Consider the following 13,388-nt stretch of genomic DNA (forward strand, 5'->3'; position numbering starts at 1 on the left):
CTAAGGTATCCAGTGGTAGAGGTACTCGGGAAGCCAAAGGGCCCAACATAACCATGGGAAAGGAAAGTTGGAATTGGGATTGAAAAATCAACATAAGATGTTTATGTATCGAATTGCAGTAGGGCTGTAAAAGGGAACACTCATAAAACATGTGTGAAAAATCACCAGCAGTCAAACCACAACTCCAGCAAAGATCCTCGTTCTTTAGGTTTAGGGAATGTAAACGTACAGGAGTCCAGTGAAGAAGATTGATTGAGAAGAATTTAGATTGAATTAAAGAAGGGGCAATTTTATTGCAAAGCGAAAGTTTCCCAATCATCTGCCAAGTCTCTGGAGAAATATGTTCAATGAGTTCCTGATCAAAATGCCGCAACCACTTTTGGTGGGTAACAGTAGGTAAATCAGAGGGAGTGGAAGACAAAAATGTATACATTTTGGAAGCGACATGCCCAGATCTAAGCCATAAATTAAACAATGTAATAGTAGGCGAATTGGGCTCCAAACTTAGTTTAGGAAGAGCAACATTTATTTTGAGAAAAGTATAAAAGGCTAAGTTAGTGAGAGAGAATTGTTGGGCTAAGGAGGAAAAGGGTAAAGGATCATTGCTAGAATCATATAGATGATGAACTAGCGTAATCCCCTTAGATGCCCAGTAAGTTATCAAAGTGGGTTCAACAATGAGCTTAATTCTAGGATTACCCCACAATGAAGACCATCTCGATTTATGAATCTGGGAAGCCACTCTCTTGTCAATAGCTCTAACAGCTGCAATGGTGTCCAAGATGATTGTACGGGAAAACGGAATAGACAAGGTGGACGTAGTAAAAAAGGAAGAAGTTGGCAAGGGAAAAGAAAGATCCTGCTCAATCACCAACCAAGAAGGCGTATGTCCAGGGGCAGGGGAAAACCATAGAGCACCTTGAGAAGCTAAAAAAGCAACTTGATATTTCTCCCAGTTAGGAAAATTACAACCACCCGTATCATAAGGTTTCCTTAAAAATGTATACGCAAGCCTAGCTCGCTTATCATTCCATAAAAATTTAGACGTGAGGGAGTCAATCTCCTGAAAAAAGGAAGAAGACAATTTTACAGGGAGCATAGATGAAACAAAATTAATAATGGGAGTAATCATAATTTTTAAGGTTTGAAGCCGACCCCACCAGGAAATATGCTTAGGGGACCAGGTATCTAAAAGGTGATGTACTTTAAGTAAAGTTTGAGCCTCGTTGTAAGGCGCCGTATTATAAAGAGTGCTACAAAGCCAAATACCCAAATATTTAAGATGTTTAGATTGCCATTTAAAACCAGCTGTACCCATATGTGCAGGGAAACAATACGCATTTAAAGGGAACATTTCAGTCTTCTCTCTGTTAAGGGTATATCCAGAGACACTAGAAAAAAGAGAAATATTTTCTGTAATAGCGGGAATGGCCGACACAATATCATCTGAAAAAATGAGAACATCATCCGCATAAGCAGCTGTCTTTATGCACTGCGATCTGAAAGTAAACCCCTTAATATCTGGGTGGATATCAATTAGTCGGAGGAGCGGATCAATAGATAATAAAAACAAAAGTGGAGACAACGGGCAATCTTGTCGAGTACCTTGACACAAACTGAAAAATTCAGACGTAGCCCCATTCACTCTAATATTCGCTCTAGGCTGGGAATATAATGACATAACCATGTTGACAAAGGAGTCACCTAGATTATGTGCATGAAGAACAGCATGTAAAAAGGGACAGGAGACCTTATCAAAAGCCTTCTCGGCATCTAAGGCCAACGCAGCAGCTGGAAGAGTAGACCGCTTGGCTGTACCCAAGATATGGCAAAAGGTACGAATATTATCTCTTGCAAGTCTACCTTTGATAAAGCCCGTCTGCGATGGATGAACCAAAGTAGGGATATAAGATTCCAATCTCTGAGCGAGGATCTTTGCAAAAATCTTAGCTTCCATGTTGAGTACAGAAGTAGGGCGAAAGTTCTTAGGATCTGAGTGATCCTTACCTTCCTTTGGGATCACCACAATAGTGGCATCTGACGCAGTGCCCGAAACCGAACCGTCTCGAATAAAAGCATCAAACACAGCCTTAAGGCGAGGAACCACCGAAGGAAGGAAAGTTTTATAAAACATAATGGGGAATCCGTCCGGACCCGGAGCTTTACCCGAACGCGTGGCCTTAATGGCATGGATAATTTCCTGAGACGTAATCGCTCCCCCCCCAATTTCTCACCATCCTCCGCTGAGACAACCTGCAGAGGGAGGGTACTCAAAAATTCTTGGCATTTCTCAAAAGACGACTGATTAGTGGGGGTATAAAGATTACTATAGAAGTCACGAAAAACTTCAAGGATTTCATGAGGCTGAAATTTTTTAACATCAGATCTATCCTTAATAAAAGAGATTTGAGAGGACTTGAAGTTAGATTCCTAACGTCGCTGCTAAGATTTTACCAGTTCGGTTTTTCAATAATAATCGTTTGGATTTCTGAGCTTGAACCCCAATGTGAGCTCTCTTGGTAACGATAATATTATACGAATATTTAAAATTTTTAATGGTTTGCAGTAAATGTTTATCTTTATAATGTCGAAAAAGAAGCTCATGTTGTTTAATACTATCAGACAGGTCTGTAAGTTCCTTTTTGATATCCGCATTCCTTTTTGCCATTATTTTGATAACGTGCCCTCTAAGTGTACATTTAAATGCATCCCACAAAACTATTGGTGAACTAACTGAGCCTTCATTCTCAGAAAATACATTTTCAATTTCGTCATGTAGAGCTAAAACTTGAGTCATCGTGCAAGATCTCTGTATTCAGTTTCCAAGACCGAGATTGTGTTTTAGGAGCAAGAGTTAAGAGAGAGAAGGAAACAGCGGCATGATCTGAAACAAGAATAGGATGGATAGGTGGAGAAGATGAGGATTGTAGAAGAGACGAATGAACCAAAAGATAATCAATACGAGAAAAGCTAGAATGAGGAGAGGAGAAGAACGAAAAATCACTGCCTGTAGGATTATGAAGACGCCAAATATCGTGAAGAGTAGCCGAAGAGCACATATTTAACAATTGTTTGTGAGCTCTGGAAGAGCGGAAGGGGAAAGCAGAATTCCTATCCAACAAGGGGTCCATTGGTAAATTAAAATCACCTCCCACAATTAGATTCCCTTTATGAGGAGTATGTGCTAATTTTTTAATGATCTCCCGCCAAAATGAAGGATCATCGCTATTAGGAGCATAGATATTTAAGACAAAAAGATCAACAACACCATCAGTAAGTCTAGATAACAGCCAACGACCCTCAGAATCGTGCTCCGCAGAGACCACAGAGAGACCAGAATTTTTAGAAATGAGTGTTATCACACCATTCTTTTTCCCAAGGCATCAGAGCACACCACCTCAAGACCCACTCTTTCCTCAGCAACAAAGCCTCTTTATAAGATACTTTTGTTTCCTGTAAGAGTACCAAGTCTGAGGATAAAGATTTACAGTAATCCAGAATTTTAGCCCTCTTCACCGGATGATTCAGCCCCCTAACATTAAGGGAGACAACATTCAACCCAGACATAATCCTACATCAACAATGAAATCCGAACAACAATGATGAAAGAAGGAGCAAAACAAAAACCAAGGCAACCACCCAAGGACCACAATAAATCTCACAAAAAAGGAGCACCAACAGAAGATCCAGGAGGAGAAAGAGAGAAAGGAAAGAGTAGAAGAAAAGAAAAGGAAAGACAAAAGCAAAAGAGGGAATAGAAAGAAAAAAGAAAAGAGACCCACCAGGGGAGGTCTATGGAGTACCAAATTCATACCAGGGGGGACATGGAGGGGCAAGCAAGGGGACCGCCAGGAAAAAAACAGTAAAATAAAGCAAACGATCCCATATTAAAAATATTACAGATGAAGGCATAAAAAGTGATAAGAAAAACAGGTGCCAATGAGCCTTATAATTCATATTCAAAAGGGAATTAAAAAAGAGAGCATGAGTTCATCAAACAGGCCATAACAGCTAATAAAAGCTGACGGACAGCTAGTTATAAGAAACATAAACCAATAAATACAATATAATAAGCATCATGGATAAATACTAACAGTAAGCAGCAATGAATATAGTTCATAGCAAAGAGTAAAATCTACAGCTACATATGCAATATATAAGGAAGAACTGTATACTAAGAACCAGATTAAGGGGCCGATTAGGATGGCGGTTTTTCCGCATCTTCCGGGCCGGCGGAAGTGTCCGCCGGCCTGGAGGATGCGGAAAAACCGCGGCGGAGACTCCAAAGACCCACCGCCAAATCAGGATGGCTGGTGGGTCTGGAATTCCGTCCGCCGCTTTTCCGCCGCGGTCGGCTTCCGACCGCGGCGGAAAAGCCATAACATGGCAGGCGGTGTCTATGAGACACCGTCCGCCATATTATGATGTGTGTGTAAATATGCTTTTCCACGGCGGCATTGCCGCCATGGAAAAGCATACGGACCTTCACTTTGGGGGCCCGTTGCGGGCCCCCTGGGTGAAGGGGTGGTGGTGGGTGCACATGGGGGGTACCTATGGTACCCCCCTGCATTTGCGTGCACAATGCAGCAGGCACCGCGCGGTGCCTGCCGCTTTGTGCACGCAAATGCTGTGCATGCATTTTTTACATTGGGGCGGGTGCAGCTTGAAGCTGCACCCGCCGCAATGTTAGAGATAGAGGATGTGACCGCCACCCTGGCGGTCACATCCTAATCAGATCGGAGGGAACGCCGCAGCCCATGCGGACGTTCCCTCCTCCTCAGGGGTCGCGGACGGACTCAAGTCCGTCCGCGATCCTATTCGACCCCTTAATATTTTAAAAAAAATTGATTTTAAGAGCAGAAAAAATACATAAAGACGTAAATAAAAAAGAGCTCAGGGCAACAACATACCTATAAATATCATTACAAGAACAAAAATAAAAAAAATTAAAGAACATCAATAATCAAGAAAGTTAGAAAACAGAACCACAAACAGTGAGAGGAAAGAAGGTAAAGATGATAATATATAAAAGACAAGACTAAAAATAACACAGCTAAGAAAACAGGAAGACATATAAACATCAGAACCAGTGTAATCCAACAGAAAAACAAACAGAAAAAACAAAACAAGTGTACGCAAAAGAAAGGGAGAGAAAAAGTACGAAAAGAGAGCAAAACTGAATATCAAATGAAAAAGAAACATCCAAGTAAGGAAACCAAACAGCTACAGAAAAACAGCCACCAGGAACCTAAATAGTAAAAAGGGATAAAAATATATACTGAAAAACTACATCAAATAAAACTTAAAGGACCTACCGTGAATAGTGATAAACAATAACCGAAAAACCGAAGTAGAAGGAAACGACGAAGATACATCCATATATAGAAATAAAAAAGTAGTAGAAGAGGTATATCTAAAAGGCAGAGATAATAAGCAAGATATCTAAAATAAAGTATGCAGAACAAAAGGACCAAGACACATAAATACACATAGGAAAGATATGAACTCCACAGTAGTAAGCAACATGTGAACTAGAACGCTAGGAAAACCATCTTATAAACAATAAGAGAAAAAATCTATCATGTATAAGTGAAATCTATTACACAAGCTAAGTAAAAGAGAGAAAAATAAAACTTCAGAAGTACAACTAGAAATCAAGGGCCCGAAGGACCAGAAGTGGGAGGAGAATCCATCTGAAACTCAGACTGATTATCCAGAAATGAGGAGAGATCAGAAGGCTCATCAAAAATTCTCAACCGGCCCTTAAAGGTGATACGAAATTTTGAAGGACCTGCAAAGGAAAGGGGATATTCATCTCTGAAAGACGTTTCCGTAGGTTAAGAAAACCTTTCCTTCGAATTACAGTGTCTCTGGCAAAGTCCTGTGATATAGCAATCCGGTGACCTTCCCAAGTGACCGCCTTGACCTTCCTCATGTGAGCCAAAATTTGCTCCGAATGCTGATGACGCAGCGGTTTGAAAATTACCGCCCTTGGATGTGAGGAGGACTTGGGTCTAAAAGTAGGTACACGATGAGCCCTTTCAATTTCAAAGTCCTTCTGGAAAGAAATTTGAAGAGTAGATGGAAGCCATTGGTATAGAAAGTCTATCATCGAGGAGGCCAACTTTTCCGCATCCTCTGGGAGACCAAAAATGCGGAGATTACTTCGACGATTGTGATCCTCTTGTTCTGTAAGATCCCTCCGCAACGCCACCATTGAGCGCTCCATCTGCTGAAGAGACTTAGAGTGCTGTCGTGCAGTGTCTTCCGCACCACTAATACGTGTCTCCGCATTCGTAACACGAATAGATAGTGCTTTGAGATCATTTCGGATAGCCGCTACCTCCACTTGTAGTAAATCCGTATTTGTCTTGGTAGATTGTGCAATGTCATGTACATAATTTAAACGTGACAAAATGGTGTCCAATGTGGTACCAGAATCCTTCTGAGATTTCTCCGGGGTAGGAGAAACTTGTTTAGATCTCTTCAAAGTACCTTTAGAGTCTTTAGCAGTAGAAGGGGGACCCATATTGTCAGCCATAGGTGAAGTCCACACGAGAAGGCTGATAGTAGTACCACACAAAAAGTAATCCTGTGCGAAAAGAATCTGACCCAAAAGGACCAGGAAATGAAAGAAAAAACTACAGTAGCGCACAAGAACCCAACAAAAACAGTAGGTAGCCTGTAAAAAGAAGACAGTCAATAGTGCTAGTAGTAGAGCACAAAATGGCGGTCATCAACAAAAATGGGAGGGTAAAGCCATATGAAATGATGGAGCGCTGAAACATTGTTGAAAAAATAGTTCAACCAGCCCTTACTGAAGAGAGAAACAAGTAAAGTAGGTAAACAACCATGCTTGGGCCAGAGACTTAGAGAAGAGAATGAGGAAAGGCAAAAAATATCAGCCATAACGATATAAAAAACTGAATTGTCTCAAGGCACTGCCTGTGAGACAAATTAGTGCCCCCCTGAGCATGGTGAACGAGAGAAATAATAAAAAGCATCATAATCCAGCATGACATGCAGGAGAAAGTGTCTTGTTGCAAACCTGTGAGGAGAAAACGCAGCTCCACCAAAAACAAAATGGCGGGCGCGCGCGAAATACAGGCAGCGGAGCTCTCGGTCGACTAAAAAGCAGGTTGCTGCAGTTTCCGACAGTAAATGGAAGCAACAAACCGCTCTCGGCATATTCCGGTAGCTAAAATGCCGAGTTTCAGGAGGCCAGCATCGTGAATAGGGATCCTAAATCGTCCCTGCGATCGTCGATGCCCCGGAGCTACTCGCAGACCGCCATCTCGTCGTGGTGCACAAGCCACGCCCCCCCATACAGGAATATTTTTCGTTTGTGAAAATAGACACTTCGAAACTTTTCTGGTGAAAACCAGACAATGGATTCCTATGGAAGGAAATTCAAGTCACTCTAAGTAAATTTAGAATTCCTTTTCAGGATCAGTAGTGGGCTGAAAGATGCAGCACTGAGGTCTCTCCTGATAACAGGTGAGTCAATCGGAATTTGTAGTACATCCAGAAGCGCCACAGAGCTGCGTAGCAGAGAGATGTAAAAGGGGCATAGCATGCACCACCTCCCTGCAACGCAGCGCAGTGGCGCTTCCTGGAAGCACCTGGTGGACTACTCGGGCCCCATGGTCCCTCAGGTTTGAAGTTTTTTTTCCCAGCTTAAAATGCGCCAGAGGGCGTGTTTGCACACATCACGTCAGGCCCCGACCCCTCCCTTCACCACTGTCTAAACGCACCCTGTCACCGTTCTAAGTTGAGAGATTAAGTCCCCTTCGATCATAAGGATCCCTAGGGTCAAAGTAGCCCACTAGGTACCTCCAGTAAGCACTACAGAGCTGCGTTGCAGAGAAGTTTAAAAAGGGGCGTGGTCTCTGAACACCTTTCTGCAACGCAGCTCCATGGCGCATACTGGAGATACCTGTTGGGCTATTTGGCCCTCAAGGCCCTCAGTATTGAAAGAAAATTAATTCCCCAACTTAAAATGCACCACGGGGTGCGTTTGCACACTGATGAAGGAAGGGGGTGTGGCCTGAGGTGACATGTCTGCAAACACGCCCTGTGGGGCGTTTTTAAGTTAGAGAATGAATTCCTCCTCAATCCTGTGGGTCCCTGGGGGCCAACTAGCCCACCAGATACCTCAAGTATGCGCCAAGGGGCTGTGTTGCAGAGAGGTGTTAAGAGGCCACGCCCCTTTTTACAACACTCTGCAACGCAGCTCCGTGGCGCTTACTGAAGGTACCTGGTGGGCTAGTTGACCCCCAGGGACCCTCAGGATTGACAAGGAATTAGTTCCCCAACTTAAACCGCGCCACAGGGCGTATTTGCACACAGGTGAACTCAGGCCCCGCCCCCTACCTTCACCACTGTGCAAACATGCCCCGTGGGACGTTTCAAGTTGGGGGATTAACTCCCCTTGAATCCTTAGGGTGCCTGGGGCGCAACTAGCCCACCAGCTACCTCTAGTAAGTGCCACAGAGCTGTGTTGCAGAGAGGGTTAAAAAGGGGCGTAGCCTCAGAACACCACTCTGCAACGCAGCCCCCTGGGGCATACTGGAGGTTCCTGGTGGGCTAGTTGGCCCCAGGGCCGTGAGCCCCCGCATATGTAAGGTTAAAGCCCCGGGGGTGGCAGTCCCCGGGGCTGGGGGCCCCTCTGGGCACCCCATTATAAAAAAGCACATTGCCCCCTGGACCGGGGGCTAATTACACTAAAGCGGGCACCTGTTTTTTTTTTCCCCGCGGGATACGTGTATCCTACGCGCATCCCGTGATTTAAAAAAAATATATATATATATATTTTTGGGGGGCCTTGCGGGTCCTTGTTCAACCCCCTGAGCAGGCCTAGGGGGTCAGGGTGTTTCTACCCTACCACCTTTGCGCCTTTTGCGCACTTTTTGTTCAGTTTTCTTGTGCCTCGGTTCTACCAAATTTGCCAAATTTGGTGTAATTCCGTTCAGCAGTTCGGGCTGTAGCCGCGCTTAAAGGTCCCTATGGAAAATTGCATGGGAAAAACACGTTTTGGGACCCCCTTTTTTCTCGGCCCCCGCTTGGCGAATCACCCCGAAACTCTCAGGATAGGAGCGGGCCATCTTCTTGGAGAATTTCGTGAAGATTTGTCAACCGGCGCCAAAGTTATTCCAAATAGAATGCTGCGGATTTCTTATGGAAACTAGGTCCTAACTATAACTACCTACTGGCGACCGCCAGAAGGTAAAAAAAATAATATATATATATATATATATGTATGTGATCAAGGCCTCTGTGAAGGCCGAAACGTTATGATGGCAGGGCGAGCTTCACCGAATAAAAACTAAATTGCTCACTGCAAACCTTGGGTCGGTTCCTCTTTCCTTGCCTTGAAGCGCTCCGATGCATCTGGAGTTCGAGGGTTCCTGGATTGGGTGCTTTATACTGACCCCTCAAAGATTATTGCAGGTATGACTACCAGAATCTACTGTCAATAATTTATACTTAATGACTTTTAAATTGAATTTCAAGCACTGCAAGCCACAAAAGATAACTTGTACAACTGACTATAAAGTACAAAATGTGCACTTAAATCGCAGTTTAGCACTTTAGCCACCACCTGAGCATTTGCTAAGGGAACAATGTTTGGGGCAAGCGCATTAAAGCCCTATTAAGGCCTGGAGTGGGACGAAACAGTGGTGTCTGCCAAAGTTCTCCGGTTTTAGTTTAGCACCCGCACTCCAAAGGACACATTCATGCACTTTAACCTGCTCTTTTGCACTTCCTTCCTTCATTAGCCCTTTGTTTTTAGCACACCAAGGGAGAAAAAAAACATGCACTTTAACCTGCGTGATAGACACAAAGGGAACAATCTGTGAGTTGAGCATGGCACTGTGCCATAGAGCATGTTTTAGAACCCATTAAGGGGCATGCTATTTTGGCTACCTTACCCCGCTTGTATGCCGTACCCGCACATTGCACTTAAAAGATTAACATTGAGAACGTCAACTTGCTCGCTTCTGCCTTACTGACCTGTTATCCTAAAAGTGCACAGGGAAAAACCATCCGCACAACATTTTTTCCTTCCATTCCTGTTTGCAAAGCACAATCAAAAACGATGATGTTCTGGGGTTACTGTTGTTGTTAGTATTTAACGTTGTTTTACTGTGTGTTTTTATTCATTTTAATGGCGCGTACTGTGTAGGCAAAGGTTTTTATTATTCCTGCATAATAAAGTTACGTACTTTCTCACTCCAGCATATGCTCTGTAATGTTGTATATTGTACTGCAATAAGGCTTTAAAGGGAGAGGTAATGTGAGAAATTACTTTTTTAGCAGCACTTATGAGATTGTTTAATGTACATACATTTTGAGAGTGTTACTTGAGTTGCCAAAGTTACGACCGCACATGTAAATTTACTTTATCCTTGCATGTTTAAGGTTTTGTACTTTATCTTGCAAGAAAAGCGCTTTGTAAACATAATTACCCATACAATAGAAATGGCTGAAGTTCTTCACTCCTTTGTCAAATCTTTACGTTGTGGGAAACTAAACAGGCAGTCCGTATTTCTTCGATATTTCCCCTATAGTTATTCTGCCAAATAATATGCAGAGTTGAAAATGTTGTACAATCCTTTATTGTTTCAGACATCAGTGGTGGTCTCTGGAGCTTGTTGTGCACTGGCCTGACGTCTTTAACTGGAAAAGCATATCTAGAAACACAGACACAAATATATTTTTAATCAAAAGATTACTCCTCTTTTCCTGAGACACGAGGTGACAGTAGGAGTTTCATTGTGCTGGTGTGCCCAGTGAATTTATTTAAAAGCACGATTTCTTGGCTAGATTTGGAGCTGCTTTTTATCTAGTCTAGTCTGGTAACTTCAGTGGAACGCATCTGTACTGTTGACAAGTCACCTATGTATCAAGTTAATGATTATAAACATTGTTCAAGAATTCACTTCTCCTATGCTGTATTTGTTAAAGTTTTTAGCCTTTGGTTTATGCTTAATCCATAAAACCTTACAGCCTTCTCTCTCGTTTCTTTCTGCAGGTGGTTGGTCATGCTTTTGACCATGTAAATGATGATTCCGAAACTCAATACCACGAGACGGTATATTCCTTATTGGACTCACTCAGCCCAGCATACCGTGAAGCCTTTGGAAATGCACTTTTACAGAGACTAGAAGCCTTGAAAAAGGAAGGGCAATCTTGACTTCATACTCTATAGCTAGTTTTAATTTTTGTAGAGAACTGTTTTTGCTGCCAGGTATGCTAAGCATGAAGTTTGAAATGTATTTTAGGCTTCTGCACATGCTCCTTTTTTCACAAAGCAGTATTTAGTTGTAGTTTTACTGTTAAATTGGCTGCGCATTTGTGAGTCACTGCCTTTAGCTAATGTGAGCAATGATAAGTATATTGCTGTGCATGTTTACTTACATGGCGCTGTCATTCGGCCTTAGAGTTATTCAGACACGTAGTTACTGCCAGAGTGGGCCCACCTGAAAGTCCGCTCACTATCTCAGTCATTGGGTCTGTTTGGCTCTGGTAGTGAGTGCTTACTTTCTTTATTTGCAATTTTTTTGCATAAATGGAGCACTCAGTACTTGGATTTTTATTCTAGGCAGCATCTTTTCAGTGTTAATATTTGCAGCAAGAAATCGTCTGTTTCAAGGTGCCAGCAAAGAGATAGTTTAAAAAAAAAAGTTTTTTATATTTGCATATACTTTGACTCCTTTTTAAATGAGTGATTAAAACAAGTGTTAATGTAAAATAAAAACAATTCTCTGAGGCTTAATCTTTGCTAACTACATTTTAATGGGTAATGGTTAAAGAGTTTCTAAGAAAATTGGATACCTGCGAACTATTACTTTTGAGAACTCTGTGTCCTTTTCGTTGTTCACACACTATATGTGCTTAATTTTAAAAGCTTCCTATTAATGAGGTCCAAATGCTCTTGCCTTTTTGAAAGGTTCTTTAATGTTTATTGGAAGGATAAATTGCAGTATTAAAACATGTAACGCTATTAACAGCACACCATATACGTTTTGGTATAGAGCAATTAACATATGAATGTATTATGTATAACAGCAGTACAACAGTGAAGCACATCAATGGATTGTAAAAAGAAAACCTTTGCCTGGGAATGTATAAGCATTTTAAAATAGTTTTTAGTCTTATTAATCTTTGGCCAAATGTTTCATTCTGTATGTTATAATACAACTCTTTTATTTGCATAGGATTTTTATGTTGTATTAGCTTAAAGAATTTTTTAAGGTGGTCCCGTTTTTCTGCAACTTTCTTTTTTTGACAGTGTTGCAAGTTGTGCTTACACAACACAACCAGTTATGCTGTGTTCATTTTATGAATTGAAAAAAGATGATGCTGTGAAACATATAGTGAAAATAAAGGAAATATTTTTAAAGAATCTAAAATGTTTGCTTTGGTTCATTAATTTATTAGTTCTATTACTCACTGGTGATTATCCTGGTTATATGTAGTGCTTATAGTTGGGACTCTGCATGGAAAATGCAATTTTTACTTATAACTTTGGCACCATTTGATGAATCTGCACAAAATTGGTTAGTTTAAATGGCCTGTGAACTTTTCAAGCAGATCCTTTTAAGAGGTGGAAAAAAATACAGGGGGCCCGGGGCTAAAAAAAAAAAAGGTTGTCAATTTGAACTCCCTTAGGAAACTTTCTTCTTTAGTACAATAAAATTGCTGCGCACCTTTGAACTAGACTTTGGGGTCATTACGATGCCGTAGGAAACAGCTCCGACACTCGGTCTGAGACGTTCCTACAGCATCGTAATCTCCTGTTTGGATTCATTTACAGACCAGTTTTGATAGTCGGTCGGAAATTAATCCAAACAGTATTTCTGAATGGCTTACAATGGGCTGGAGAGCCTGTCTGCCATTTGGAAAGCCTCCTGTAATCCAAAGGCAGATCTTTTTGCCCAAGAGATTACAAGGTCTGATTACAACAGCCTTTCTGTGCCTGCCTTTCCGACACAGAATGGCTGTGGGAAGTTGACTTTGGGGGCCCTCATGGGTGCAAGGCCTCCAAATGACAGCCAAGGGGGCACCCCTGTTTATACCTTCACCTGGTGGCAGGCACCTTGAGGTGACTGTCACGGGGTGCAGGGATGAGCTGCGCCTCAGTTCTTTACAATGAGAGCATGCATCCCGGTGGCGTAACACAGCCCCCGCAGCCCCCCCGCGCTCCAGGGGGCCCCTCACTTCATCATGAATTAAATGGTGCGCAACTGCGCACAGTATGCCCGGCCTCTTAATAAATTAAATGGTGTGCACAGCACGCAGGTGCAAGCCTTTGCCCCGGCCAGGCCTCAGAGGTTCGTTCTTCATTAATTAAATGGCGCACAACTGCTGCGGAAGCGCGGCCC

At 42.4% G+C, this 13,388-nt stretch overlaps 1 protein-coding gene across 4 annotated transcripts in view; it reads left to right on the forward strand.

Moving 5' to 3' along the window:
* Positions 1-12,416, forward strand: part of GSKIP (GSK3B interacting protein) — a 299,217-nt gene extending 286,801 nt beyond the window's left edge. For all 4 annotated transcript variants that reach the window (XM_078660123.1, XM_078660125.1, XM_078660124.1 and 1 more), the window contains one exon: positions 11,036-12,416. In XM_078660123.1, the coding sequence (XP_078516249.1) occupies positions 11,036-11,197 (162 nt within the window). In that variant the 3' untranslated portion in view covers positions 11,198-12,416. The remainder of the gene's footprint in view (positions 1-11,035) is intronic.
* Positions 12,417-13,388: the final 972 nt, after the last annotated feature.

This window comes from Lissotriton helveticus, chromosome 9 (assembly GCF_964261635.1).
Source record: "Lissotriton helveticus chromosome 9, aLisHel1.1, whole genome shotgun sequence".
Lineage (NCBI taxonomy): Eukaryota > Metazoa > Chordata > Amphibia > Caudata > Salamandridae > Lissotriton > Lissotriton helveticus.